This window comes from Eucalyptus grandis, chromosome 6 (assembly GCF_016545825.1).
Source record: "Eucalyptus grandis isolate ANBG69807.140 chromosome 6, ASM1654582v1, whole genome shotgun sequence".
Taxonomy (NCBI): domain Eukaryota; kingdom Viridiplantae; phylum Streptophyta; class Magnoliopsida; order Myrtales; family Myrtaceae; genus Eucalyptus; species Eucalyptus grandis.
This window is the reverse complement of record NC_052617.1, coordinates 47,868,006-47,895,797: the sequence shown is the minus strand read 5'-3', so window position 1 is coordinate 47,895,797 and position 27,792 is coordinate 47,868,006. Positions and strand designations below refer to the sequence as shown.

The 27,792-nt window shown below is 41.5% G+C and overlaps 5 protein-coding genes across 5 annotated transcripts; all 5 read left to right on the top strand.

Moving 5' to 3' along the window:
* Window positions 1-40: 40 nt before the first annotated feature.
* Window positions 41-3,629, top strand: LOC104450358 (mitotic spindle checkpoint protein BUBR1). Its single transcript, XM_010064878.3, has 11 exons — window positions 41-340; window positions 455-514; window positions 924-1,068; window positions 1,194-1,351; window positions 1,819-1,900; window positions 1,980-2,046; window positions 2,115-2,169; window positions 2,490-2,649; window positions 2,803-2,885; window positions 3,085-3,153; window positions 3,244-3,629. Exons 1-11 carry the CDS (start codon window positions 144-146, stop codon window positions 3,305-3,307), a joined length of 1,140 nt encoding a protein of 379 aa, XP_010063180.3. The 5' UTR covers window positions 41-143; the 3' UTR covers window positions 3,308-3,629.
* Window positions 3,630-4,204: 575 nt separating this feature from the next.
* LOC104450357 (splicing factor U2af small subunit B) lies at window positions 4,205-8,085 on the top strand. The gene is made up of 2 exons (XM_010064877.3): window positions 4,205-5,370; window positions 5,948-8,085. The coding sequence occupies exon 1, from the start codon at window positions 4,479-4,481 to the stop codon at window positions 5,322-5,324; it is 846 nt and encodes a 281-aa protein (XP_010063179.2). The 5' UTR covers window positions 4,205-4,478; the 3' UTR covers window positions 5,325-5,370; window positions 5,948-8,085.
* A 1,638-nt stretch (window positions 8,086-9,723) lies between these two features.
* LOC104450356 (bZIP transcription factor 60) lies at window positions 9,724-12,185 on the top strand. The gene is made up of 3 exons (XM_010064876.3): window positions 9,724-10,239; window positions 10,615-10,838; window positions 11,704-12,185. The coding sequence occupies exons 1-3, from the start codon at window positions 9,818-9,820 to the stop codon at window positions 11,961-11,963; spliced, it is 906 nt and encodes a 301-aa protein (XP_010063178.2). The 5' UTR covers window positions 9,724-9,817; the 3' UTR covers window positions 11,964-12,185.
* Window positions 12,186-13,702: 1,517 nt separating this feature from the next.
* On the top strand, window positions 13,703-20,698 carry LOC104450354 (pyrophosphate--fructose 6-phosphate 1-phosphotransferase subunit alpha). Its single transcript, XM_010064875.3, has 19 exons — window positions 13,703-13,865; window positions 14,201-14,373; window positions 14,755-14,867; window positions 15,328-15,402; window positions 15,477-15,590; window positions 15,690-15,757; window positions 15,974-16,057; window positions 16,759-16,812; window positions 17,084-17,164; window positions 17,250-17,343; window positions 17,429-17,502; window positions 17,759-17,869; window positions 17,963-18,007; window positions 18,100-18,156; window positions 18,764-18,868; window positions 18,941-19,057; window positions 19,192-19,295; window positions 19,554-19,719; window positions 20,267-20,698. Exons 1-19 carry the CDS (start codon window positions 13,776-13,778, stop codon window positions 20,390-20,392), a joined length of 1,851 nt encoding a protein of 616 aa, XP_010063177.1. The 5' UTR covers window positions 13,703-13,775; the 3' UTR covers window positions 20,393-20,698.
* Window positions 20,699-23,524: 2,826 nt separating this feature from the next.
* On the top strand, window positions 23,525-27,579 carry LOC104450352 (protein FAR1-RELATED SEQUENCE 5). Its single transcript, XM_010064873.3, is given in 3 exon segments — window positions 23,525-25,131; window positions 25,134-25,816; window positions 27,001-27,579. Coding segments are annotated over 3 exon segments (2,274 nt in total). The 5' UTR covers window positions 23,525-23,705; the 3' UTR covers window positions 27,166-27,579.
* Window positions 27,580-27,792: the final 213 nt, after the last annotated feature.

The following is a 27,792-nucleotide window of genomic DNA, read 5'->3' as shown; positions in this document are numbered from 1 at the left end:
AAACCCCGGAAGCTCCCCCCCATTTCAAAACATTTGAAAATCCGTATCCCTTTCTCTCCCTGTTCTCTCTCTCTCTCTCTCTCTCTCTCTCTCTTTCTCTCTATCCTTCTCTGCAAGTTCACAGAAGACGCTCGACATCGCCAATGGAGGACGCTCAGATCCAGAACGTGGACCCGGAGACGGCGTTCCTGGCCTCGAAGCGGCAGACCGGCAACGAGTGGGAGCTGTTCAAGGAGAACGTGCGCCCCCTGAAGAGGGGCCGCAACGTCAGCCTCCTCAACGACGCCCTCAGGTCCCACGCCGACAACCACCTCAAGAAATCCCTCCTCGATAAGCGAAGGTCTCTCCCTCCAACTCTCGCCTCGCGAAACCCCTCTTTTCTTCCTTCGATTCCCCTTTTCGAGCCTCGCGGTGTTGTCCTTTCGGGGTTGTTTAATCGTTGGGTTCTTTCTAGGAAGCTGATCGAGGCGATTGACGATTACGAAGGGGACGATCCTCTACAGGCATGGCTTGAGTGAGTTATCATCCACTTTTCCTCGATAGTGCAGCCGATGCTTGTTAAGCTTCTTTGGGGTGGTTCAATTTGAGCGCGCTTTAACGATTTCTCGAGAAGCTCGTCGCTTGAATTCGTGCTTGACTGTTGTCCTCGCTTGTACGATTAGCTGGTATGTTAGCCGAGGTCTAGCTCCGAGAGCTGAAGCAAATAATGGTTCCTCCAACTTATTGGGAAATCATCTTGTTTCTTTCTCGTTTCCGGTGGCTTAGTAGTTGCGGACCTTGTGATTACTGGGCCGTGCCATTGGAGGATTGAAATCTTTTGATTAAGTTTTAGTTTTGAAGTTTCGAAGAAACATAGCATATGTGGCAAATAGGAAGGGCTTATCTGCAGTTGTCTTTATTTTCTTTTTAACTGATTTTTGAAGGTGCATCAAGTGGGTTCAAGAGGCGTTTCCGCCGGGTGGCGACTGCTCGGGACTACTCGTGATATATGAGCAATGTGTTCGTGCCTTTTGGCATTCGGACTGCTACAAAGACGACCTCCGCTATCTTAAAGTTTGGCTGGAATATGTAAGGTTCTCATCACCAGTGATCTGTTGGCTTTTTGTGCATGGACTACTGCATGTTTCAATGGCTCTTCTTGCAAATGATCGGATTCATCAGTTGATAGGTGCTTGACCGGAATTTTACTGCAGGCTGACAACTGCAGTGATGCAGAAGTTATATACAACTTTCTGGATGCCAATGAGATTGGGAAGCCTCATTCTCTGTTCTACATATCTTATGCCTTGTTCATGGAATCCAAGAATAAGATTAAAGCGGCCAATGAAATTTTGAATCTTGGCATATCGAGGTAAATATTTCTGTAGTTTTAGTATGCAGGATATGCCATCTGCTCTTTTAGGCTATTTGATTTGGTGAAGGCAATTAGCCAGTAAACAAAGAATCTTCTGTTGTAATAAGGTTGCATATGCTCTTTGAAAACCATCTAGAGTGGCAATACTTATAACCCTTGAAAGAATCTGGCTCAAGTTCTGTGCACCATTATTCAAAAAGCACCTTCTTTTAGGCAAAAGTATTAGAATCAACATCTCTAGACTGCTCATTCGATGTTAGGGTAAAGAAGGCTGATTGTGGTGAGCCTTGCAGTATACTTTAGGGATTATGTTATAACTCAAAAGGAGGGTTATGCACGTCTTATTTTGTTACTTATCTTCATATTCATGTACTGAGAAAATTTCCCCATTTTGAACTCAGGTTCATTATTTCATATCTGTCACTTGCATAAAGTTTTGACTGTTTTGTTCTGCATTTTTATAGGAATGCTCAACCAATTAAAAAGTTGGAGGACGCTTACAGAAAGTTTTTGGCACGCTCAATGAGAAGACCAGCAGCTATAGATGTATGTGGCATCTCATCAAGAACTTATCAAACAAAGTATTTTACTCCAGGTCTCTTATGTCTGTCCTTGCATTTTCTAGGAGGAAAAGCTGGAGAATGGGCAGCCGGCACGGAGTTTTGGAACTGTCCTGGCAAAAGGAGAAAACGGTAAGCTGCATTTTGTTTTTTGCTGCTATTGTAACTTATTTTAAAACCATCATCTTATGGTTTTGTAGCAAGGCAGGCTGCATTGAGTTTCGATCTTGCCAACAGGAAACAGAAGGCTGAGAGGTGTGTTATTGTTCATTAACTTGGCCACACTATTTCCACATTTTCCCATTTAGTTTGGGAATTTGGTGCGGATGGAAAATTTCCACGCTATCAAGGGTGGAAAGGCAGATCTTGCAGAATTCTAAGTTTTCACCCTGCTGGTTGTCATTTATCTTATGATATGTTTTCCCTTTCCAGTTGACGAGACAAAACTAAAGCGAATTATAGTAGGAGGTTTTGGTGTAAATTACACAACTTATGCTATGATGGCTTATATTTGTGTAAGTTGTTATACACGGTTGCTTTCCTAATTCCACTTTTTCATTTTGTTACTTTCTCAGGGTTCCATTGCCCATTTATAAGGATACGAATATGGGTAAGTCCTCGAGTCATCAGCTTGATACATCAAAGAGGGGACTGAATTCCTGGAATAACCTTGGAGGTCGAGCAGAGAGAAACAAAGAGAACAATGCACAACCTGCTAAATGGACATCCTACAAGGTTCTGCCTCTCTCTCTCTCTCTCTCTCTCTCTCTCTCTCTCTCTCTCTCTCCCCCAAAGTAAACCTCAGATACATATTCCGGAATTTTCTAATTCTTTCAGTTTCTTCATTTCTTTTCAACCCCTAACATTTATACCATTTCTTTCTTTCAGATACCCCAGAAACTTGGGCAGAGGACTGGAGTGGCAGCAGCTAGTACATGTATAGAGGTGTTTGTCGATGAAGAATGTGCAGAGTGAGTGACTATCACAGCTTTTGATTTAGAACCATGATGCATCTGCAAATAAATTAGTGTATCATTGAACATTTTATGCTTTTTTGATGTTAGTTGTGAAATAATACAGAAATTGGTGGCGAAGTTATCCAATTTATACATAATCGTCTTGCTTCACAAAGAAAAACTTATGACCCGTGATAAAAAAACACTTGACCAGGATGGGCAAAGATGGAGGCAAATCATCAACCTTGGAGCTCAGGCAAGGCGATGGCAAGGACCTTAAAAAGTAAGTCATCACCGCGATGGTGGTTGCAGAGTCGATCCCATTCCTAAGTTATTCTGCTGACTTGTGCTTATCCTGTCGCATTTTGCCTAGGGAAACGGAGCTACTGAGGGAGAACCCGTTGCGCAATTTCCCTCCCAACAGTCTTCCCAGGTGATCTGATCGGAGCACCTGAGGCTTGTTGTATACTATGCCATATGTTGGGGTCAGCTTTTACCTCTAAGGCTGATCCAAATACGCCATGCACTTAAGAAGGATTATCGACATCCATTTTCGATTTATGTTTCTTTTCAACGTTTGTAACCAGTCGACCAAACCAACATCTGTGCTGCTGCAACATGAAGTCTGATGTCATTGTTGCATTTGGCTAGGTGGGGAGGATGTTTAACCCTCCTCCACATGTTGCTGTATTCTTGTGACGAGGACCGATAGTTTGAATTGGTTTTAACGCAATTTGCTCCATTTTATTCCCCTTCTCATTTGATCAAGTATGCATCGTTCTCATATCTACTTATATTGTGAATTGAGATATTTTGTTCATACAAATTTAAGTCGTGACCATCGTGAGATCGATGCCATTCATGTTATCAATAGATGATTGGAAGAGCTTGATGAATTGCTCCTCTTGTACCTTGCCTTCTTGTTTAATGTGTTGCGCGAAAAGGATTTGAAACAAAAATGACTAAGAACATAGAAGAGTGACTAGGTCGACGATAACATTGTACAGAGTAATATCCCACACTCTGCACCGGCGTAACCATTTGTGTTCGGGTCGGTTCGTGCCCCAAGATGTCATAAGGTGCTGGAGTAACTTCGTTGCTCACGTTAAGACTGAATCTATTTGAACTCGAGGCCGAAGGCTACAGTGGGCTCCAAATAAATTGGGCCTCGTGGGCCTCATCTTGCCAAGTGGGCCGGCTCCACTTTAACGTAAAAAAAAAGGAAAAAAGGTTGATGCATCCTACGGCCACGATGCGTCGCACGCTTGACGCGGGGCTCTCTCTTAAATGCGCGTCCCTTGCTTCGTGCTCGTCGCCCTTTTAATCCACTCACGCGCACAAAACCAGCAACTTCCCCCCCACAAAAAAAAAAAAAAAAAACAGGAAAAGAGTTTCGAAACTCGAGCTCAAGCCTTCTCGTCCTTTCTTCCCTGTCCAATCTGCAATTAGGGTTTGGACCTGCGCGCAAACCCTAGAAAGCCACCGCAGCTCACCACCGATGAGATAGCTTTGCTCAATCATACGTTACGGCGATTCCATTTCTTTCGCTCGGATTTCAGCCCAATCCGATCTCCGTTAGGGTTTTAGTCTTCGCGGAGGAACCAGACCATGGCGGAGCACTTGGCATCGATCTTCGGCACCGAAAAGGACCGCGTGAACTGCCCCTTCTACTTTAAGATCGGCGCCTGCCGCCACGGCGACCGCTGCTCCCGCCTCCACAACCGGCCGACCATCTCGCCCACGCTCCTCCTCTCCAACATGTACCAGCGGCCGGACATGATCACCCCCGGGGTCGACGCGCAGGGCCAGCCGATCGACCCCAGGAAGATCCAGGAGCACTTCGAGGACTTCTACGAGGACATCTTCGAGGAGCTGAGCAAGTTCGGCGAGATCGAGTCCCTCAACGTCTGCGACAACCTCGCCGACCACATGATCGGCAACGTCTACGTCCAGTTCAAGGAGGAGGACCAGGCCGCCGCCGCGCTGCAGGCCTTGCAAGGGAGGTTCTACTCCGGCCGCCCGATTATTGCCGATTTCTCGCCGGTGACTGATTTCCGCGAGGCCACGTGCAGGCAGTTCGAGGAGAATAACTGCAACCGGGGCGGTTATTGCAATTTCATGCACGTCAAGATGATCGGGAGGGAATTGAGGAGGAGGCTGTTTGGGAGGTACTCGTACCGGGGGTATCGAGGGGCGAGGAGCAGGAGCAGGAGCATGAGCCCTACTAGGCACAGGAGGGAGCATGATCGGCGTGAGAGGGAACATAAGGACCGTGATTACCGCGGCAATGGGAGGCGCGGAAGCGGGGAGCGGTACGATAAGCACGAGAGAGATGGAGGAGGTAGGAGGCGGCATGGGAGCCCGAGGAGGAGCCGCAGTCCGGTTAGGGAAGGGAGCGAGGAGCGTAGAGCCCGGATTGAGCAGTGGAATAGAGAGAGGGAAGAGAGGCAGTGATTTGAAAGTGAAGCTGGAGTTTGCATTTCGGTTCTTGAACTTGATGGTAACCATCCTAGGCTCGTGTGTTACTTTTCAATTTCCTGTTAACATTCGAAAGCTGGAAGTCATTATGTGTTGAGTAAGGCAGTGGGAACTGTTAAGATGGTGCATTAGCTCCGATTGGTAGATTTATAGTTAATCGTGAGGATTTCAGTTGTCGGGATAATCCTTAATTTGCGGGCATCAAGTACTTCGTGCTCATTTCAGCTGTCTTTGAAATCTCTGTTTTTTAGTCCTTTCTCCATGCTTAATCTGAGGAACTTGCTCGTTTACGGGTGACTGTCCATGCTACTGCTCGTTGGTCATGTGGAACCTATCTTCAATGAGATTATCACACTAATGTGGTGTATAGAGTTGGCCCATGTCTCTAAACCCATCTGACTCGGCTGTGATTGGTCTGGTCCTATTTTTGCGTTAATCCTTACATATTGTTTTCTTTTCTTAGGTTTAGTTATGATTTTGGCACCCTGTTCTTGTGATTAGATGCTGTAATAATACTAACTCAACTGTATACACCATTTAATTTCTTCATGGATTCTTGGTTGAAAATTGGGATTGATCCTGTTGCATACATGTTGCAGCAATTTTTAGGTATCACCGGGATCTCAAAGTCGGTGCTTCATGGACAGAGTATCTTATTTCTTTCCTCGCCTTAACTTGACTTTTTCCCTTTTCCTTCTCTAATATCGTTTCACCCATCTTTTAGGGCCATTTTTGGTAGCTTTCAGAATTGGTTAGGTCAACTCAAGTTGGTTCAAAAAGGAGAGTTGTCCCCGGTATCTGCTGTATATTATGATCCTATATTCTTCCGATCTTGAAAATCTGATTTTGCAGGGCACAGAGTAACCTAGTGTTTTTTCTTAATACAACCTATCCTTGTTCGAGTTTTTGTCCCTCTGCATGTCACAGACAGGTTTTCAGGTTTTTGCTGCTGAGAATTGAATCCATTACAAGGAGCCCATATAAGTGCTGACTCTTTCTGTGTCTTTTAGCTGCAGTGCAGCAGTAGGATCGTTTTTAAAGATGCCAAAAGCTATGGCGCAATTTCCCTCTACAACTTAATAAAGTTATAACCTCCCTCTAACTAAAGCTGCAGAGGCTGTTCACTCCATCATCTCGACAAATGAGGTTAATGGGCAGATGCATGTTGTTGTGTTTTAGAATAGTCGGAGTTGGTTAATAAAGGTTGTGTGTGGAATACAAAAACCTCCTGGAGTGAGAGATCTTCAGACTAATGATATCTTGAGAGGACAGGCACGGCGGAGCAGTAGTCTCATTTTCCTTTTTTTTCCTCTCCTCTGGCCTGGACATCACTTGATCACCCAACCGGCATTTCTTTATTTGAAACATATATGTGCAAATAAGGTTTTGCACTAATTTCCTAGTTGATTGAAATGAATTTTTCTTAGGTAGTGAATGGATTCTAGAGGTTTGATAAGCTATTCTTCTTGCTGTTTAGCAAATTCATTGAATGCCCATTTGGATGATATTTCACTACTGGGAAAGGCCTCTTGTGACACTCTCCACTGCGAATTCTTTTGAGAATTTTCAGTTTTTGCAAGTTTTTCTTTCTCTTGATCCGTCTGTCCCTACATAATTGGCCTCCTCTGTAGCAAAGCACCAAGTCCACAGCATTTATAACCTCACTCGATTGTTTACAGTCATTTTCCTTGTGAGATGCCTTTTATAATTTGACAGCTGACATTGCCGAGGTATCTGTTGTCTTTCTTTGGGCATTACTGGATAAGACTTCTGTCTTTTGCTTTTTCTTTACTCTAAAACTTGCGGTGGACCAATTTTAACTTTTCCTTGTCTCAAACACCTGAAATTTTGACATTATATAAATGTCGATATGTAAATTCACATGGGATTTTTGGATAACAATTGATGTTTGGATAATATTATAAATTTGGGAGGGAAAGGAAAAAAATGACTATTTGCTTCTTTCTATTTTTCCCCAATGTGACTTTGTTTGTCAGCAAGCCTTTGCTTAAGCTGACTCTACTATTTTTCGCGTGTGATTTCTCTCTTTTTAATTTCTGCGAAGGATGTCAATTTGCCATTTTATGCCGTTGTTTCTGTTGGAAGTGCAATTCAGCAACATATCAAGAGATCATTTGGCAGGTCTTTGCTTGTTCTTGACTTGATGCATTATTCGTTGCAATTTCTGTGTTGAGTTCCTTCTGGCAAGGTTGGCGAGATGTATTGGCATTTGGCAATAAAGCATGACTAACTTTCCTCCAGTTGGGATAAGTCGACATCAGTTTCTCCTCTAGCAGTTCGCAGCTAGAATTTGAGCAATAGTCACTGGATTAAGTCCCTTACCTTTTGCGTTCATGAAGTCCTGATCTTTTAGATACTATTTTGCCCCATGTGAGTCGCAAGTCATTTCCTTCAGGATCATCTGTCGGACTGAGAAGTGTCTGCAACGGACGTAAGGTTGGAGTTTGAACAAGGATCAAAATGATGGTCTCTTTCCCTTCCATAGGTAAAAATTTTCAGATTTTTCAGAATACATAGTTTGAGGGGAAAGATGAATGTGCGGACGTTACAGTGTTATGGTGTCTGGATGGTTATTTCCAGCTGGCCGGACGACAATAGATGGTTGTGCAAACAGAAGAATTGAAGTGAGGTTATGTTCGACCATGTCGAAAATTGTCGATTCGTTATATAATGCCCTTTAATTAATGTCATAGGAGAATGCAGCAGCGTTGTACGACTTTGCTCATCCACTTCCTTCTTCCTCGAGCACCTGTCTCCAACACTACACAACAATCCATAATCTAATTGTCAGTTGTCTAATTTGTGCAACCCTGGATGTCGCACTCGAGTACGTTCTGCAGACCTTTATTGCGTTGGACATGAAATGCATAATGTGTAGGACGATGGACAATGTACTTGCAGCAAACAACTTGTGAGATGTGGAAGATGGCATGGAGAAAGTCGAAAGTCAGTAATAATTAATCGGGCTTAGCTCGGTCGGTTAGAATTCCCTCGTGAGAGCCCGGAGGTGAGGGTTTCGATCGTCACATCTTGCATTCTGCCCCCTCAGTGTGATCCATCCCCCACGGACTCATCTCGGTCCTACCTCGATGCCGTGGTCGGGATGCTGCTGCAACGCCCCGGGGACCTTACCCGACGCAACGAACGGTTACCGAAAGGGATGCTGCTTTTCTCCGTGGCCATTGCGTATGTATCAAGTATATCCTGAGACTATATTTGACCCAAAAAATGAAAATGAACGACCTTCGTGTTGCGGCGGTTTTTACATGGGTGAATTTTACTTGATTATACGTATCTTGACCAACAAGGATTAAGGACCTCTTTGTAAACGACAATTTTTTGCTCTGCTGTCGGAATTTAAAATTTTATCCAAATTTGGAAAGATTACAGACAAATAAAAGGGAATTTACGTGCGAACATTTGTATGTTGGGAAAAGTTCAAGTGTTTAGAGTTATGAAAAAAATTAAGTGCTATGAAAAAACTTAAGTGCGTCCATCGCAAGATTTAAAGTAAGAAGCAACAGATAAAAATGTATACATGCATGTCCTAAATAACATGGAAGGCAATCGAATGTAAAATATATGGGTCCAATAAGAACTATAATGTTTTCCAAAGTTGTACTTCTTTTGTTGGGCTCAATGCAATAGGAAAGAATTAACGCGAATTCATGGCTTCCATTTGGCATCCATACGTAAATTGTGGGCTGCAAGCGAGGTACAACAAATGTAGCTCTTTGTTTACACTTAAATGTAAGTCAAAGTAATTCTTTTGCTTTTTCCACTGTGAACTATTATTATAGTTTGTAACAGATTATAAAAATATTTTGACTAATTTATGAGTCCACGTTCTATATTTTACGAAATTTTAAAGTATTTTGATTAAGGAAAGATTTAAAAAGTTAAAATAGGTCCCGACACTCCAAGCATTTTGATTGACTTTCTTTAGTCGAAAGAAGAAATATCTAGTACTATACACGATGAGAAATGGAAATGATTTATTAATAAAAAAAATCACGCGATGTCGACTCCTTCACATTCGATACGCCTTTTCAATTTCCGTTTGCTGTTTGTCTGTACATTTGGTCAGTTTTTCAATTTCTTAATGAGTTATCCAAATTGCATTAGGTCTCTGGGTTCTCAAGTCAATCGGATCGGATAAAACCGCATTTGTGTTCAACAGATAATTTGTAAACCCGCACGCGCATGGATGCCAGGCTGGCACTTAGAACGGGGTACAAACTTTGAAATTTCCAAGAAATCTGTCCTTCTTTGCCAATTTCCGCGAAGTTTCCAATTCCTTGCCCTCGAAGTAATCACGCACGCGCTTTTTTCCAGCCCTCTTCCTTCTTAAATTTCCATCCACAAACGAAGACGAAAACATTTCTTACCTCACTTTATTTTTTATTTTATTTTTATTTTCTTCTTCTTCTTCTTCTTCTTCTGTTCTAATGGAGAACCCAGATTTACCGGGAGATGACTTAGCATTGGAATTCGATTTCCAGAGCCTGTTCGACGAATTATCGCCTGATGCTGCGGGCCTTCTCGACGCCAGCGATGTCGATGCTTCGTCTCCGGGATCGCTGTCTTCGTGGATCGGCGAGATCGAGGGCATGCTGATGAAGGACGACGAGGAAGCCGTCGCCGTCGAGCCGAGTCAGGAGGTCTTCGATCGCTTCTTCGCCGGCTTGCTCGTTGATTCCCCCGAGGGCGGACCGGCCGAGGCGACCGACGGCGCGAGCGACAAGGAGTCCAATTCATCCGACGGCGGCGGCGGCGGCGGCGGCGAACGGGATGAGAAGCTGGTCGTCGGAGATAACGAGCTTTCCGAGGACGCTGATGATGATGATCCCGTCTCTAAGAAACAGAGAAGGTACCAGTAATTCGTGCGTGTGGCTCTGTTTCGACTGTGGACTCTACTATGCGAAACTGCTGTTGGTTGTTTGTCCTAAGTATACTTCTCGTACTCTGTTCGGATAACAATAGTTTTATTCTCATGGCAATATTCTCGGAAATCATTTAAATTTATCTTATGCTATAGCTACTGCTTCAACACTAGATATGATTACCAAGAACCATGTAATTCATCGTTTGATTCTACGAGCTAGTTTCCTAATTTGAGTATTTGTCATGTGCTTCCGTTGGGGAAGAATAATTAGATCGCACGGCGAATTACCGTCGTGTATTTTAAATTGCATATTAGGTGATTCCTCATGATTTTGAGGGCTTGTGGGGGGGATTATTTCAGGCAGCTCAGGAATAAAGATGCGGCGGCTAGGTCGAGGGAGAGGAAGAGAAGTTACGTGAAAGAGCTGGAGATGAAGAGCAAATATATGGAAGGGGAATGCCGCAGGCTGGGGCGGTTGCTCCAGTGCTTTGTGGCTGAGAATCAAGCTCTGCGTCTGAATTTGGAGAATGGCGGTGCGTATGGTGCTACCATGGCCAAGCAGGAGTCTGCTGTGCTCTTGTTGGGTACGTTTCTGCCTGTGCTTTCGATGCATGTGGAAATATATATCATAGTTCTTAGCTCCATAATAGGTAACTCTTCATTTAATTGGTGGAGTTCACGCGATCCAAAAAGCCGCCGACTGCAGTCTTGAGTACAATATTTAAGAGCGCAAAACAGTTTGAAGTTAATTTATGCCTTCTGAGAAGAAATCATTAAGGACCATATAAAGATGAAATTTTTTGAAGTTGAAACTGAAAACGAAATCTTCAGTTTTGGGTCCTTTATGTTTGGCGGAGCTGAAACTTGGAAATTGAATTTTACTTACAGTCATCTTGGCACAAACGAAAATTGAGTTATTCGATGCAGGTCAATTTGTTGTTTCTAGATTTATGAAGAAGCATGATTCGGCAGACCCTTTTGCAACAATCTGCTATTAAACCGACTTCTTACATCTGCATTTTGTATTGGCAATTACTTCCAAATTGACATGGAGGATCTATTTTGTACTCGTATTAGGATCTAACTCTCCCTTTCTCTTAATTTGATGCATGTTCAATTAACTACTCCTTTATCTTCTTGGTTACTAAGGGGGTGATTATAAATTGTCCACTGTTCAGTGTGTAAGACTGTAGGATCTTTGGTTATAGTGAAAGTGCTCATTCTTTCAGTTTGGAATTTCTTCTCATATTAACTTAGAGAAAGGGCCGATTGAGGGAGAAAAGGTAAAAACTAGAAGAGCACAGCGAAGATGGGGAGTTGGAACAGAAATGGAGGATAAGTGCTTAGGAAGTTAGGATTCGGTAGACGGTTTGTACAACTACATATCGAGTAACGCACGCAGTTCATTCTGTTCTCATTTTTTTTTTTTTTTTTTGGTTATTGATACAGAATCCCTGCTGTTGGGTTCCCTGCTTTGGTTCCTGGGCATCATGTGCCTGTTTACCCGGCCCGTGTCTCTCCAACCGTGTCCGGTGGCTCCGCCACTGGAAAATGTCGGAGAGAAAGATCTGAGAAGCTGGGCTCCAAGAGGAATAAGAGGTCACGCGTTTGAAGTATCGGCAGCACATTCTTTCGTCATGACCAGGAGATGCAGAGCTTCAAGGACAAAGATGAAACCATGTTATCTCGTTCCTCGAGCTTTGGCATGAGGTGATCTTTCGTTCGTGGGATGTGTCACTTTTGATGATCGTCATCTAGAAAACCTAAAAGAAGCCGTCCGGGCTCTTGTTAATTTTAGTTTTCCTGTTGGGTTTTTGTAAATGGAGTGACTTGAGATTGCTATATCGATGGTTACTGTTAGTATAAACATATCCTGCCTCATCTTGGTTCGTCCGAGCTACCGTCATCGTGCTATTTAAAACTCTTATGCAGAGGGTAATTTTATGAATTCAAGAATTCAAAGACAGAGAAGAACGCTCCTTTTCGGTGGCATGCTAGATTTCGTCACTCGATTTACCTTTAAAAAGGTAACTGTGCATTTTCAAAGATTTGCTCATTCGAAAACCAGGGGAAACGTGGGTTGGCGAGCCGCAAAACCATGGATTACTAGCGAGCCGCGGATAAATGCCAGTCTCCTGTTCGTCTTCGACATCTCTGCCAATAGAAAGATTAAAAAAACTCAAATCGACATTTTCTGTTTCTCGATGAACAATCAAGCGCTGCTAAACATTTCACGATGACGCTCGTCATATAATAAGATGGGCAATTTGCTAGTCTCGTTAGCCACTTCCTAATGAAATTTAATAAGGGAGTTATATGTCATCTAAAGACAAGACAGGGAAAAGAAAAAAACAGTATCTGCGAATGTTCGGCTTGATATTCGATTGATCATGTTGACCCGCGTGATTATGAATTGCTGTTGCCATTATCAATTGGCCCTCGGTTTTACTTGCATTGCATCATAGCCTCGGATGAAAACACGCGACATCGCGTGCAAGCATAAATCGAAGAAGATTTGCTTTCTTTCGCTTTCGCATGAAATAATACATCCAGTCCACCATATCAATTTTACACAAGAAGTGGCCAAGTTAGTTTTTTTTTTTTTTTTTTAATACACCCCTTCATCCTCGTAATCTTGTATAATCTTTGATATTTGAACTATTGATTTGGATGATTGGTATTTTTACCAGATTCACGGTGAGATTAGTAAGATTTTTAATAAATTCTGAAATTTATGTTTAATTAAATGGAACCCGAGGACATCTTTAGGAGTGGAGGATACCAAATGTTGAGTGAGTGATACCACCGGCGTGTTTTCTTGCTCGATGCCTTTTGTTTGTGATGATACAACGGGCTCACCTGTGGAAAATACCAGAATATCCTCTTGCCCTGGGATATTCCCACGGGCATTTTCCTTTACAAATATCTCCCCCTTCATTCTTTCTTTCGAGACGTCTCGTTTTCAAACAGTGTAAAGAACGCGCACGCGTCATCAAAATTAATCTACAGGTTTAAAAAGTCAAATTTCACGAGATGTGACCATGTCTATCTTTGCATGCACTCAACTTTTATTCAATCGCGATGGATGCGCTTTTCGAATTGGGACCTATTCAAATCTCATGCGATATACTAGTCAAATGCTCGAATCAATCAAGACTCAAGAGGGTCGGATTATCGGCTCAACTTTTCTCTTCATTTCTTTTCTTTTAAATCGATGAAATTCGTTAAAATCAAAGCCAGCTTTTATAGCCACAGACCCCAGAATTCCGTCAACCTTTGAGCAAAACCCATCGTGGCACAGTCGTAAAAACGCGGCAAAACGGAGGCGAATTCGTTAGGGAAGACCCCCGGGGCCGCGTAAACCCAGCAAAACCGGTGTGCTCTGGGCTGACCGGTTTGGAGGTATATCTCCGGGCCCTCCTCTCTCTCTCTCCATCTCCATCTCTCCGTATATAAAACCCGCCATTTTCGAAGGCCGACGAAGCAGCAGCAGCAGCAGCAGCACAAAAAGCCATCGAGAAATGGATTCCGATTACGGCATTCCCCGCGAGCTCTCCGACCTCCAGAAGCAACGCTCCCTCTACCACCCCGAGCTCCCTCCTTGCCTCCAGGCAACGTCCCCTCTCTCTCTCTCTCTTCCTTCCTCGTTTCGCCTCTGGTTTTCCGGCCCGGACTTCGGCACGCTAGGAATTATCTGAAAGCGGTTTTGACGATCGAGGATTGTTCTAGAACGTGTTGACGCGGTTACGCTGGTTCCATCGGTCTGTTCAATCCGATGGACCATTCTTTTCCGTGTGAACGTGAGCATGGACTTGACCGTGAAAGTGCTAGTTCGATATTTGGCAACCGGTTCGCTCCGGCCGGTGACTCTCGCGGTCTGCGGTGGAAGTAGTTCTGCTTTGCTTGGAGTGGTGGACGCTCGCTGATAGGATCGTTCTTCCTGCAGGGAACGACCGTCAGGGTGGAATACGGCGATGCCACGACGGCGGCGGATCCTGCCGATGTTCATTCCATCAGTAGATACTTCCCGCACACCTACGGCCAGCCTTTGGCTCACTTCCTCCGGGCGACTGCCAACGTCCCTGACGCTCTGATTATAACGGAGCATCCGCCTATCAGGTTACTTGATACAAGACAGCTTTTTGCGTTTTAGATGATGTAGCTGAGTTTTGACTTTTCTCGGTGTCCCTGTCTGACGATGATGATGATTTTATCTACTGAGAGTTAGGAAATTTATGCACTTTGTTTAAGCAGCATCTTAGATAATCTTCGGTCCGTCTGGTGAAATGCAAAGCCTCGCACAGAATGACAGTAGCGAAGCAATTGCGGGCGCTCATTTCTTTGTTCTGGTGGTTTTTCCACACTTGATTAATGGAATGCAGGGTTGGCAGTATTATTTGCTGGGTGGATAGGTTATCACTTTCGTAGTTATTGCTTGGAATTTATATTCTTATGTCTGGCGTAGCTTTCGTTAAGGCTATTATGTGACTTCTTATACAGGGTGGGTATAGTATTCTGTGGCAGACAATCTCCGGGAGGACATAACGTTATCTGGGGTCTTTACCACGCTCTGAAGATCCACAACCCTAAGAATGTGTTGCTTGGATTTCTTGGTAAGCTGCAATTTTCCCCTCATTTCTGCTTGTGCATGAACATGTCAGACTTGACTTCTTTAAAAATTGTTATAATTGCGAGCAAGTTTTTTTGTTTTCAATAATCATTTCACAAATACAGGTTGATTTAGATTAGTCGTTTCTATTTTGTATGTTTGCCCGAATCCTGATGTGTCCTTCAAATGTTATTTTCTTTGCCGTCAATGTATTATGATTGGCTTATCTCCTGTTTTTTATATTTTGTGTAACAATTTGAGAGAAACTAAGATAATTTTCCATTTGCATAATTAGAGGAAAAACACACTGTGGGCAAAAAGTTGTCAGATTGTGTATTGACTTAATATCTTTCTCCATTATCATAAAATGGTTTCTTTGTGAGTGGATTTCTCGTATATAGTTTGTCTTCTCCTTTTGCGGCCTTACATTAATGGTGTTGACTGATTGTTGCTTTCCTGAACAGGTGGTTCTGAAGGTCTTTTTGCTCAGAAAACTCTTGAGATAACGGATGACATCCTGTCAACTTACAAAAACCAAGGTATATTTGGGCCTGAGAAATTCTTTTTTAGAGATGCCAATTTTATGAATTTTGACATGGCGGTTCTCATCAAGGCGGTTATGACTTGCTTGGTCGGACAAAGGATCAAATAAGAACAACAGAGCAAGTTAATGCTGCACTAATTTCATGCAATGACTTGAAATTGGATGGACTTGTCATTATTGGAGGTAATGATGATATATCTGCAAAAATTTTCGAGATGTCTTTCATCTGTTATTGACTGTAATTTCTGGTTTCTAAGCTTTGTCTCTGTAACATCTATAAAGGGGTTACGTCAAACACGGATGCTGCTCAGCTTGCCGAAACTTTTGCTGAAGCAAAATGCCCGACTAAGGTATTTCATCTTCGAACCTTGAGAAGCACGGCATTTTAAAGTTTATAATATAAAGTGGTCATTCTGTACCGTTCTACCAGAGGGGCAAACTTTACCTCTTATTTATTTTTCGAGACACTATGAACTTAGTAGTCCTATTAGAGGTGGGGCATCCAAAAGATCCATAATAGGGCATCCTGCAGCACCGTGTTGTTAATTCTAATTTAATTCTTGCAGGTGGTTGGTGTTCCTGTGACACTGAATGGAGATTTGAAGAATCAATTTGTGGAAACTAATGTTGGCTTTGATACAATTTGTAAGGTACTGAAGGGCAATCGATTTTCTTTTTCTTTTCCTTTTCAAATTTAGTGGTTTTTCAGGTGCAAGTAGCACTTGCATAGTAAGATGGAATCTGGGTTGTCAGGACTCAGGAATATTACAGCATTTTCCAATTTTATCAGTTTGGAGTCGTTGAGATATCATATCGGTCAAAATCCAAGACCTCGGGGAATGACATCAGCAGTGGACTAGTTTTTAGTTGGAATCTTCAACAGATTATTATAATAATTGGCGTTTGTCTTCCTGGTGTAAATTGGTCTTGGTGTAAGCCTACAAATAATCCTCTCTCTCTCTCTCTCTCTCTCTCTCTCTCTAGGACGTTGATTACTTTCAAAGAAATGACTAATGGCACAATTTAGAGCTGGATGATATTTTACAGACTAGATATATTATTTTCCTCATTTCTTTGAGTTCACATTTACTAGATTCTGGGGGTGGCATTGGCATTGGCATTTTTGGATGAACTAAGTAAATTCTTACAAAGACATTTTTTATCGATAATATGTTCCAGTGTATATGATCTGTGATTGCATTTTCTTTTGCATGCAAAACTGTTTTAGAGGGTATTGTCTACCTCACGTTTCTGGGTAGGAGTCTAGTTAAAGTGGTGTTTACTCAAAGCCTTTTTAAGTTGTTCATCTCTAAATGCAAGCTAAAACTCCTTGTTTCTTTTCTACATTCAGGTGAATTCCCAACTCATCAGTAATGTCTGCACAGATGCCCTTTCAGCTGAGAAGGTAATTAGATGATTTAAGTTACACACCAATTGTGATGCTGATTGTTTCTGATGTTTTTGTAAGCATGGGTAAATGTACAATTAAGTATCAGAAAACTTTTCCTGTTCTGTCTTATCTCGATGAATCTTCAATTCTCCATATATTTATGCATGTTAGCCTCATCTCTCATATTCGTCTAGTTTTGCTTGGCATCATGTGCATGTCAGTTGCTTTTCATTATTCTTTTCCCCTTTAAGAAAATAATTTAACAGTTCTTTACATTTATCGGCAGTACTATTATTTTATCCGACTCATGGGCCGGAAGGCATCGCACGTAGCTTTGGAATGCACTCTCCAGTCCCATCCGAATATGGTTAGCATGTTCAGTTTGCCAGTTTAAGATTAGAAGAGAGAATCTCATTGTTCAGCTATTCTCTTTTTCTTTCCCCTTCCTTCAGGTGATTCTTGGAGAGGAAGTTGCTGCATCAAAGCTTACTCTTTTTGACATTACAAAACAAATCTGTGATGCAGTTCAAGCTAGAGCAGTGCAAGGTTCTTCTCCCGCTACATTCATGTTATATTTTTTTATTATTTGTAGTGGACTTCATCTGACTGAACATGCATAACTTTTAACCAGAAAAGTACCACGGGGTCATCCTATTGCCAGAAGGACTGATAGAGAGCATTCCTGAAGTTTATGCCCTTTTGAAGGTAATACTTGTGAAGAAGAGAACATCCAAAAGGGGAAAAGAAGAAGAAAACAACCCAAAATAAATTAAAAAACAAACAGACATAAAAGAATAGGAGAGAACACCCAAAATAATAAAAGGAAATTAGAGGTAAAAATTGAAGGGGTACTCCTTCTGCTCCTTTTGATGCTATTGTTGGTTCTTATTCAAAGGGGACTTCTCCTTTTGAAGTTAAAAATTTAGACTCATATTGTACTAACAGTAAGTTCTTCTCTCAGGAAATTCACGGATTGCTCAAGCTAGGTGTTTCTGCTGATAACATTTCCTCTCAACTTTCACCCTGGGCATCAGCATTATTTGAGTTTTTGCCACCCTTCATCAGAAAACAGGTACAATTATGCCTTGTAGTCGTTCAATAGATTTTTCAATACTTAAGGATGAGCTGTGATTCCATTTCTAAACTAAGAGCTTTGATATTACAGCTGATCCTTTTCCCTGAGTCAGATGACTCTGCTCAGTTGTCCCAGGTAAAGGAGTAATCTACTTGCCTACGGATTATCAACACTTCATTGAAATGTATAATTTGTAGTAAGCAATACATGTTTGATTTTGTTTTCAGATTGAAACTGAAAAACTTTTAGCACATCTGGTGGAGGCAGAAATGAAAAAGCGGATGGTAAGATACTGTGATTGGGTCAGGGATCATGGTTCAGCACACAGTTGAACTAATCTGCAAGAAAAATTATGCCTGTTAGGAAAATCAAACCTTTTCCCCTCTACCTTTTATTTACAATTTTTGTTAGCTTTTCTTTTCTGCTATAGGTCTTTGTATTATTCAGGTTATCTAAGCTGGGATTTGAAAAAGTTGATGGTTTGCAGCTTTTTGTGATATATTCAACTGCATGAGTGCAGATGAGATTCTTTTGCCTGACTTTTATATCTAGGGATAAAAATATAAGAATGTTTGTCATTCACATGACAAGCTGATGCTTCTTCAGAACAATGGGTTACAAAAATTTTACCTAGAGCAGTTTTGGCTAATTTAGTTTAGATTTTGGAAGATTATGGAATAGTTGAACATTTGAATATTTGTTCCCATCCTGTTGTTTTCATCCTTATAGATTATTGCTTTATTTTGTGTGAGTCGCATCTGAGACTGCAGCATAATGTTTTTGCTCTTTCATGGCGTTCCTTGAACAAGGATATAAATATCACTTTATGCCAGAGTCCCTCTTTTATCTTCATGAGATCTTAAGTCTGTGATTTGTTTTGGTTTTCAACAGAAAGAAGGAACATACAAGGGGAAGAAATTCAATGCTATATGCCACTTCTTTGGTTATCAAGCTCGGGGATCTTTACCATCAAAATTTGATTGCGACTATGCTTATGTAAGTGGCCTCCTAGAGCATTTGGTCTCTTTTTCAAAATAGTAAAGTGATTATGAAATATTTCTTGTTCAGGTTCTTGGGCATATCTGCTACCATATTCTAGCTGCTGGCTTGAATGGTTACATGGCTACTGTAACTAATTTGAAGAATCCTGTCAATAAGTGGCGCTGTGGTGCTGCCCCCATTGCAGTACGTTCATCATTTACTGACATTATTGCTGCGAATACTCTGAATTTCATAATTGCCATTAGGATTCATATAATTCTAGCTTAATTACTTGTGGGAGACAGTACTTATGTCACCAATTTTAATGCAATGACCAGTCAATGATGACTGTCAAACGATGGGCACAAAATCCAGCGGCCTCATCCATTGGGAAACCTACAATTCATCCAGCCACTGTGGACTTGAAAGGAAAAGCCTACGAGTAAGTCTCCATGGTCTATGAGTTTTGACAGGCTTGATTAGTTACAGTTATCTAAAATGCCAAAAAAATTCTGGTTTTTTTTTTTTTTTTTTTTTTTTTTTTTGGCTTGGTTGATCTGCAGTTTTGTTGCATCTTGTCACCATTTTCTCTCTACTGAGCCAAACAACAGGAATATATCCCAGTGTTGTATCTTGAGATGCTTGTATAGTACCTTAAGTTGAATTATTTCCCAAGTTTTTGAGTGGAGAATTTGTGCAGGTTGCTGAGACAAAATGCAACAAAATTCTTGATGGAGGACGTCTATAGAAATCCAGGACCCCTTCAATTTGATGGCCCTGGTGTGGACTCTAAGCCAGTAACTCTGTGTGTGGAAGACCAGGACTACATGGGCCGTATTAAGAAGCTCCAGGAACATCTGGATAAGGTATTCAAATTTATCTATTGAGACATGTTATATCCTATTATCCTGCTTGACATAAAACAAGCAAATTGAAAATCGGGTAGAATGTTTAACTGAGCTTGAACAGTACACCAAGCTCATTAGATTGATATATTGATGGTTTTACTTGGGATTATGGAATTATACTGTAGAAAGATCAGAATTTAGAAGCGATCCTAATTCGAAATAACTATATGATCTCTCTCTGTCTAATAGCAAGTGCATGCAAGTATTAGTGATCTTCCCCTTACAATGTAATCGATATTAAATAATGAGTCAGCAAAAAGTGAAAAATATCCTAAAATGGCTTTTAGCAAGGACTAAATAATGGTGCTTATGTGGGTATAATTATGAAAACTTCATGCACAGTGAGAAAGCTAAATTTGGTCTATTAGGAAAAACGAGAGTTAGTCGTTTTGCAGTATACACAGAACACAGAAACATTCTCTGTGACCTAATTTCTTCCCTCATTTGGAGCACGAGTACACTCTTGCGCTCACCTCTGATTGCCTTGTTTTTTGTTCCATCCCAGGTCCGAACTATTGTAAAGCCAGGGTGTTCGCAAGACGTTCTGAAGGCAGCTCTGAGCATTATGGCTTCCGTCACCGACGTTCTCTCGGTTATGTCCATGCCTACCTCCAATGGGTCACCACTTTGAGTGACCAAATTTTTTGGAGTGCCCAACTCTTGTACAGTTGTACATTCCTTCACTCTTCGTTTTCCTTATGAATCAGGATTGCGGTGGAGTTACTTTAAGGTGGTGGTAATAAATTTAGGTTAGCCGTCTTTCTCAGTTGCTGTATCTGGATGGAAAATCCAGAGGATTGTTCCACGAACTTTGGGAGACTCAGATTGTTTTGCTAAGTTTTAAAGTACTGTGAGTTCACGTTCTGAACTATAGGTAAATCTGTACAACTGTCTGTCGGATTTCTCACCCAGGAAATTCCTAGTTGAAGTGCTACAACCTATCTGAGATCTGGTAATGCGAGCGCCAACTTCTCCCGTCAATGCGTATAGCTCGTGATATCTGATTCTCGATCCCCCCAACCAGGGACAAATATAGGAGAAGCACTTCAGGGACTTGAGCACTTCGAACGCTTGAGATAATGGGTCGAGATTTTGCTTCCTTGAATTGAATATATGAGCTTACCTTGGAAGGTTATGGTAGTCCGTCGACTAAATTCGACTCCATGCATGTGAATTCTTTCTAGCGATCGTTACTCTATTGGCACTTAGTATTAGAGATGTTAAATGGGTGGGTCGGGTCGGGTTTGGGTCGGATTAGTAGTGGTCCGACCCAAATTGACCCATTAACCCATTTATGACCCATTTATGCTTAATGTAAATTTCCGATTCATACTCAACCCAATCCGTACCCGATTTATACCCGATTTATTTAACTAAATTTAAAGAAACTTATTTCTTATATATATGTTTTAAAAGAATGATATTACTAAAATAGTTTTATACAATACAAATTTAATGGACAATTTTTATAATTTTTAAAAATTGAATTTTAATTATTTTTAATTTTTAAATATAATTTTTAATTTTCTTTTTCTTTTTGTTCTTCTTCTACGAACTCGAGTCTTGCCAGATTAGCAAGGCTCGAGCCTCACCGGCGTCGGGTGAGCTCGAACTCGAGGCTTGCACGGTTAGTCGCCGCCATCGCCGTGCCCGGCGACCAGGAGGAAGAAGAAAGAAAAAAAAATTTTTTTTTTTAAAATAATAAATAATTATAATTTCAGTTTTTATAAAAAAAAAATATTTTTGTAAATTTAAATAGAGAAGAGAGAGTCTCTCTGTAAATGAGTTCATTTTTAATGTGTTGATAAATAGGTCTTAAATAGATATACTCTCAAACCCATTTAAGACCAATATATTTCAGCCTCTTTATTTTCAAAACCAATTATAGGTGTTTTGGAAAATGAGGCTTGACTCATTAAGGACCCATTTAACTAGAAATGAGTCTATAAATGGGTCATTGATCCATTTAACACCTCTACTTAGTATGTTCTCTTAGCCAAAGGTAGCATCTATAAGTTCAGTGCAATCTTGGTTAGCAAAATACTCTAATTGTTGAGACTTAATTTATTGACTATTTCATCTGCGACGGTGAACGAATATCAACTACGTAGGTACTTTAAAAAGAAAAAAATTTAAAAAGTAGACATGAGTTTCAAATGAATCTTTTCACATAATTCTACTTACTGCATCACTTGAACTGTACACAATTTAGACAAGGGCTACGGGACTTAAAAGTGTGTTCACGATAGCCCTCACGCTTCCTAGTCAGGGTTTACAAATTTTCGTAAATATTTTCGTAAAATAGCAACTTAGTATCAACCATGAATCTACCAAATTGTAAACTATATATTTAAAAGTTTACTTCTAAGATTTAAATTTTATGTATATTGTAAGGAGAAATTTTTTGAAATCTCCTAAGCGGTCGCCGTGCATCTTTTGAATGTGATTTGTAATTTTTGAGGGATGATGATAATCCTTCAAATAGTGTTGATGGCTTTCGTTAATTTTCTTTTGGGCAATTAAGCATAAGTTCTTGGAACACAAAAAATTCTTAGTTACGGACTGAAAATTTCTTGATCTGTCGTTAGGATAAAATTTTTACGAAAGTAGAAACTGTGCATTTGTCAAATATGGCTAATAAATTTCACGAGAGGGTGGTAATTTTCAAATGGGTCGGTGACTTTCTCTACTTGATTATTAGTTCTGTAGAATCGTTATCGAATTATTATTCCAGCGTGTCCATTGACTAATCCTATAAAAAAAACATGAACTTTAAGTGTTGTTCCAAATCTAACCAGAACTTCATTTTATCTGAAAGAAAAAGCACAAACTTTAGGTGTTGTCCAAATCTAGCCCGAATTTTATTTTGTCTAAAAAAAACACTAATTTTAGGTGTTATCCAAAATCTAGCCCAAACTTTATTTTGTCTAAAAAAAAACATAAACTTTAACTTGTATCCCAAATCTGACCTTCCATTAACCCTCATTCTATAGTCATCCACGTCAGCAATAATATCGAACACAGCAAAATGATGTTGCATTTGAGTGTTTGGAGGAAGTGTTAAATTTAAGTCTGCCCTCCAATGAGGTGAACTTTACAAATGATTCTCATGAGAAAAAAAAATTCAGTTTCAGTTCCAGGGAATGAGACACATAGCTAGGGCCATTAGATCAATTAACAAATGGTAAGCTGTTCGCAATGTCAGAAACTTGATTGGAAGCAGAGCGAGATACTAAAAGCGTGTATCTTGTAGTTAAATAGAGATGTGAAGCCTATTTGTAATAAACTTACTTTATTTTACTTCAAATAAAGTTCGAGTCAGATTTGTGATAACAGTTAAAATTCGTACCTTTTTTTTAGACAAAATAAAGTTCATGCTAAATTTGGACAACACCTAAACTTCATGTCTTTTTATGGAATTGACCCGCGTGTTAATGAGTAACAAACTTTCAGAATCATTATCGCCGTAATGATTCCGCTGGATAAGAGCTTCACTGATCATTCTCTAAAGGTGAGGGTTCAAAACTTAGAGGAAAATATTTGGTGGCTTAAATGTGGCGCTGAGGTGGTGGGTCATCCACTAACGTCGCGTTAGGGGTTTGCTCGCCGGCTACCGGTTGTACGAAATCCCTGGGTCATTAAAAAAAAGAAAAACACTTTACGATTCTGTCAGTGCACGATCGGACGGCGCACGGTACACGACGAGACGGCACCGGTCCGCACGCGATCGGTACCCGATCCTTATCCTTCCTCATTTTTTTCCCTCCTCTCTCGAGATTGACTCCGCTGCAGCTAGAAGTGTTCACCGTTCTCCAGGTGCAAATTTTCAATCTTCGGGTTGATATGATCGAGTCCCTCGCTCTGCAATTCTCAGCTCGCGCTCCCTTGCACGAGCAGAATGGTCGTCGTCGGATCGGTAGCACCTTAGGCGTCACTGCTTGGTCATGGATTTTGAGCCCGTGAGCATTAGCAACGACGTCGTCGAGTTCGAGGTCGGCGATTCGGCCGGCGAGGACGGCGGCGCCGGCACCGGCCTCGACCTCGGCCTCGGAGGCAGGGTCGAGAGGCCCCCGTCGGCCGGCGCCGGCGACTCGTCGGGCTCCGATGGGGACCCGAGCCTGGAGCCTTGCGAGGGCATGGAGTTCCACTCCGAGCAGGCCGCCAGGACCTTCTACAACTCGTACGCTCGCCGGATAGGTTTCGGCACCCGGGTCAGCGTCTACCAGAGGTCGCGGCGGGACGGTTCGGTCGTGTGCCGCCAGGTCGTGTGCTCTCGCGAGGGGTTCCGTCGTGGGGGCGGCGAGGGTAAGTCCAAGAAGCGGCGGCGTACCGTCACTCGGGTCGGGTGTAAGGCGCAGATGACCGTGAAGAAGCGGAGCTCCGGGAAATGGGCTGTTTCGAAATTCGTTGAGGAACATAATCACGAGCTCGTGCCGCCTGATAAGGTGCATTGCCTCCGGTCGCATAGGCATGTTCCGGGTCCTGCGAGGAGTTTGATAGATACCCTTCAGGCGGCAGGGATGGGCCCGAGCGGTGTGATGTCTGTGCTGATTAAGGAATCGGGTGGCGTAAATAATGTTGGCTTTACTAAAATTGACTGCCAGAATTATATGAGCAGTAGTAGGCAGAGGACACTTGGAAGTGGGGGTCAGCTTGTTCTTGATTATTTGAAGCAAAGGCAGGCTGCGGATCCCGGCTTCTTTTGTGCTGTCCAGGGTGATTTCGACAATCTGGCTGGGAACATCTTTTGGGCTGACGCAAATTCGAGAAAGAATTATGCATATTTTGGAGACACTGTCAATTTCGACACCTCGTACAGGATGAACCGTTATCGAGTCCCATTTGCCCCATTTACTGGGTGGAACCATCATGGACAGCCTGTGTTATTTGGATGTGCCTTGCTCCTCAATGAGTCAGAGTCATCATTCATTTGGCTATTCCAGACATGGCTTGATGCTATGTCGGGTAGCCATCCTGTATCGATCACAATAGATCAGGATGGGATTATTAGGTCAGCAGTGGCTCAGGTGTTGCCTGGAACTCGTCACCGCTTTTGTAGGTGGAATGTTTTTAGGGAAGCTCAGGAGAAATTGTCAGATGTTTACTGCTCAAATCCAAATTTTGAAACGGAGTTTCAAAGGTGTGTAAATGTCCCAGAGACTATTGAAGACTTTGAATTATGTTGGGAATCCCTGCTTGAAAGATGTGGTCTCAGAAATAATGAATGGCTTCAACTGATGTACAATGCCCGCCAAAAATGGGTGCCTGTTTTTCTGAGGGATACATTCTTTGGAGAGATGTCGATGATGCAAGGAAAAGATAGCATTAACTCATACTTTGATGGATATATCAATGCATCTACTAGTTTCAGGTGCTGATAAGGCAATATGAAAATGCCATTGCGTGTAGGCACGAAAAAGAAATCAAATCTGACTATGAGACCCTAAATACTGCCCCCGTGCTGAAAACACCTTCTCCTATGGAAAAACAAGCAGCAAATGTCTATACAAGAAAGATATTCAAAAAATTTCAGGAGGAATTAGTCGAGACTTTAGCTTATCCAGCAACCATCATTAAAGACATGGAATCGGAAGCTGTGTATCGAGTTGCCAAATTTGGGGAAGACCACAAAGCCAACTTTGTTAAGGTTGATGTTTTCAGGAAGAAAGCTTGTTGTAGCTGCCAAATGTTCGAATTTTCTGGTATCATGTGTAGGCATATACTAGCGGTTTTTAGAGTAACGAATGTCCTCACACTTCCACCTGACTATATTTTAAAGCGGTGGACAAGAAATGCCAAAAGTGAGTCATTACTAGATGACTATATGGTCGGATTCACAAGTAATCCGCAGGAGTCCTTCACTGCACGTTATGAAAATTTACGCATCAAAGCCATCAAATACGTAGAGGATGGGGCCGAATCCATACATAGCTATACAGTGGCCATGGATGCTCTGCAAATTGCTGCAGAAAAGGTTGCTGCCTCTAAGAAGCATGGTTTTGGACTCAAACAGAAGACACTGATACATGGATGCCAGTCTCAATCTCGCTGTACAGTAGGTTCTGAAACTCGTTGAAATTTCCATGGCTTATTTTTCAGAAGTGCTGGTCATTTATCTGATTTTCTGCACTGTATGATGAGGATTCCTTCGCTTTGAAATCTCTCTGCATAGCTCACTGAATTATGGCTTGTTGGAAAAAAAATTCTTGCTTCATCTATTTCCTTCTCCAGGATTTTTTAGTTATTGAGGTATTATATTCACATTGGATGGGTTGCTATGTGATTATTATCACCTTTTTGTTATGATCCTTTAATTGTTGCGGTAAAAGTAGGTTTAAGAAAATTCTTATTATGTTGTAGTGGCACACAATAGAAATATCTTTCCGTAGCCAAATAGAACCGCCGAACAGTTGAAATTAATATTCCTAATAGTAGGTTAGATCACACAATTGAAAGACTGTCAAGATGATTCTTAAATACATTGCAAGAACTATGTCCCCTCATTATTATGGCACAAGTCTCCCCTTCACCATACCGAATGCTTGATCACCGTAATCTTTCTAGAATTTTATTTGTTTCTTGTAGGCAGTGACTCAGGTCTTTCTGTATCTCTTTCTTAATTTAGGATAAATTTGTCTCTGGTGATGCAGGTTTAATACTCATTATTCCATAACTTTAATTATACATCCATGCTGTTTGCTGCCAGCAAGATATGTGAGTTGTGTTGTAACAATTATCCTGGTAATAAATCCTCCCATGATGCTTGACTCCTGTCTCTCTATGTAAAGAACTCGCATTAGAGAGAGACATATGGCCATGTGTTTCTGTAGTAACCCTCATTCCTAGTCTAAAGCACAGGATATGGCATTGCATGTGCATTTAGAAGTAGTATAGTAAGAATGTTGCTAATTTTCCCAGCTTTGGGCTCCTGATTATTCCTCTTAATATTGCTTCTGAAGGGGCTTTTTGTGGAACTTAAGTCATTTGTTCTTCAGCTAAAGTTCATTAGAAACTTAGTCCTGCTAATGGTAGCTTGTAGATCAATGTGAGTCGCCATTCTGTACAGATATTTAATGAATGACCAGAACGTTATTTGCTTCATTGGTCTTGAGTCTAACCTCAGCCGGAGCTGCTTGTGTCGGCAATGCTGTCCATGTGAGAATGTGCTATTTTACCCTGTTATGTATTGAGCTCATGCCATTGTTAATTAATGTATTGCCATGTCTCTTCCTCATGTAGGAACAGGATGAGAAGATACGGGAATTAACATCTGAGTTGGCAAATGCAAGTCTGCAATGTGAAGAATATCAAAGAAAATTACTCGCGGTTTTGAAAGACGTGGAGGAACAGAAGTTGAAAATACTGGTAAAGGTTCAGAACATGAGGCTCAATCTAAAAGGCTGAATGGAAGGTGCAATGTCATTCTGCTCCTCTGTAATATAGTGTAGCATAGCGGATTTGATTTGCCATACATTATAGGGTAAAGTTCTTCCCCTTCGACCCCAACCTGTATCATATCTAAGCTTTTGATGACCACACTATTCTCAAAATTTTCCCCTTTGAAAGGAATAGGAAAGTACTACCCATGGCAGGTCAACGGATGTAAAGTTAGAATGACTTTGTAATGTGCAAAAAATAGGATGTTACGGAATTTAGGTGGTGTTAACCGTGGCTGCTCATTGTATTTTAGCCAGGTAACCTCCTCTGCACAGTGTACTTGTATCAGTTTCTTATAGTTGAGAACCTAACTGGATTTATGAAGCATGAGTGCGTGATTATTTTGTGGAAATAAATGGCAAATGCTGGCGATTTCACAGATTTTGGTTAATGAAATTGTCATATGCAATTTCCATATGGAGAACGCCTGCCACTACTTGCTTGCTTATCATTCACTGGCAAAGACAGCGGCCTCTGTTGCCTGCAGTAGCTGCTTTCAGATGGTTACCGAAGGTTGCGTCTATGAACTTTCAGATGTTTCCTGCATTCCGTCTATAAAGCCTAATCCTTGGTTTCCGAGTTCCATTGCGTCGA

What these genes read in the sequence shown, in the direction of transcription:
- LOC104450357 (XM_010064877.3), top strand. Translation starts at nt 4,479, where the DNA reads ATGGCGGAGCACTTGGCATCGATCTTCGGCACCGAAAAGGACCGCGTG.
- LOC104450358 (XM_010064878.3), top strand. Translation starts at nt 144, where the DNA reads ATGGAGGACGCTCAGATCCAGAACGTGGACCCGGAGACGGCGTTCCTG. An exon ending in TTGAATCTTGGCATATCGAG is followed by an intron (nt 1,352 to 1,818) that starts GTAAATATTTCT and finishes GCATTTTTATAG; the next exon opens with GAATGCTCAACCAATTAAAA. An exon ending in GATGGCAAGGACCTTAAAAA is followed by an intron (nt 3,154 to 3,243) that starts GTAAGTCATCAC and finishes CATTTTGCCTAG; the next exon opens with GGAAACGGAGCTACTGAGGG.
- LOC104450354 (XM_010064875.3), top strand. Translation starts at nt 13,776, where the DNA reads ATGGATTCCGATTACGGCATTCCCCGCGAGCTCTCCGACCTCCAGAAG. An exon ending in TCAAGCTAGAGCAGTGCAAG is followed by an intron (nt 17,344 to 17,428) that starts GTTCTTCTCCCG and finishes ACTTTTAACCAG; the next exon opens with AAAAGTACCACGGGGTCATC. An exon ending in TTGATTGCGACTATGCTTAT is followed by an intron (nt 18,869 to 18,940) that starts GTAAGTGGCCTC and finishes TTTCTTGTTCAG; the next exon opens with GTTCTTGGGCATATCTGCTA.
- LOC104450356 (XM_010064876.3), top strand. Translation starts at nt 9,818, where the DNA reads ATGGAGAACCCAGATTTACCGGGAGATGACTTAGCATTGGAATTCGAT. An exon ending in GTCTCTAAGAAACAGAGAAG is followed by an intron (nt 10,240 to 10,614) that starts GTACCAGTAATT and finishes GGATTATTTCAG; the next exon opens with GCAGCTCAGGAATAAAGATG. An exon ending in GTCTGCTGTGCTCTTGTTGG is followed by an intron (nt 10,839 to 11,703) that starts GTACGTTTCTGC and finishes TTATTGATACAG; the next exon opens with AATCCCTGCTGTTGGGTTCC.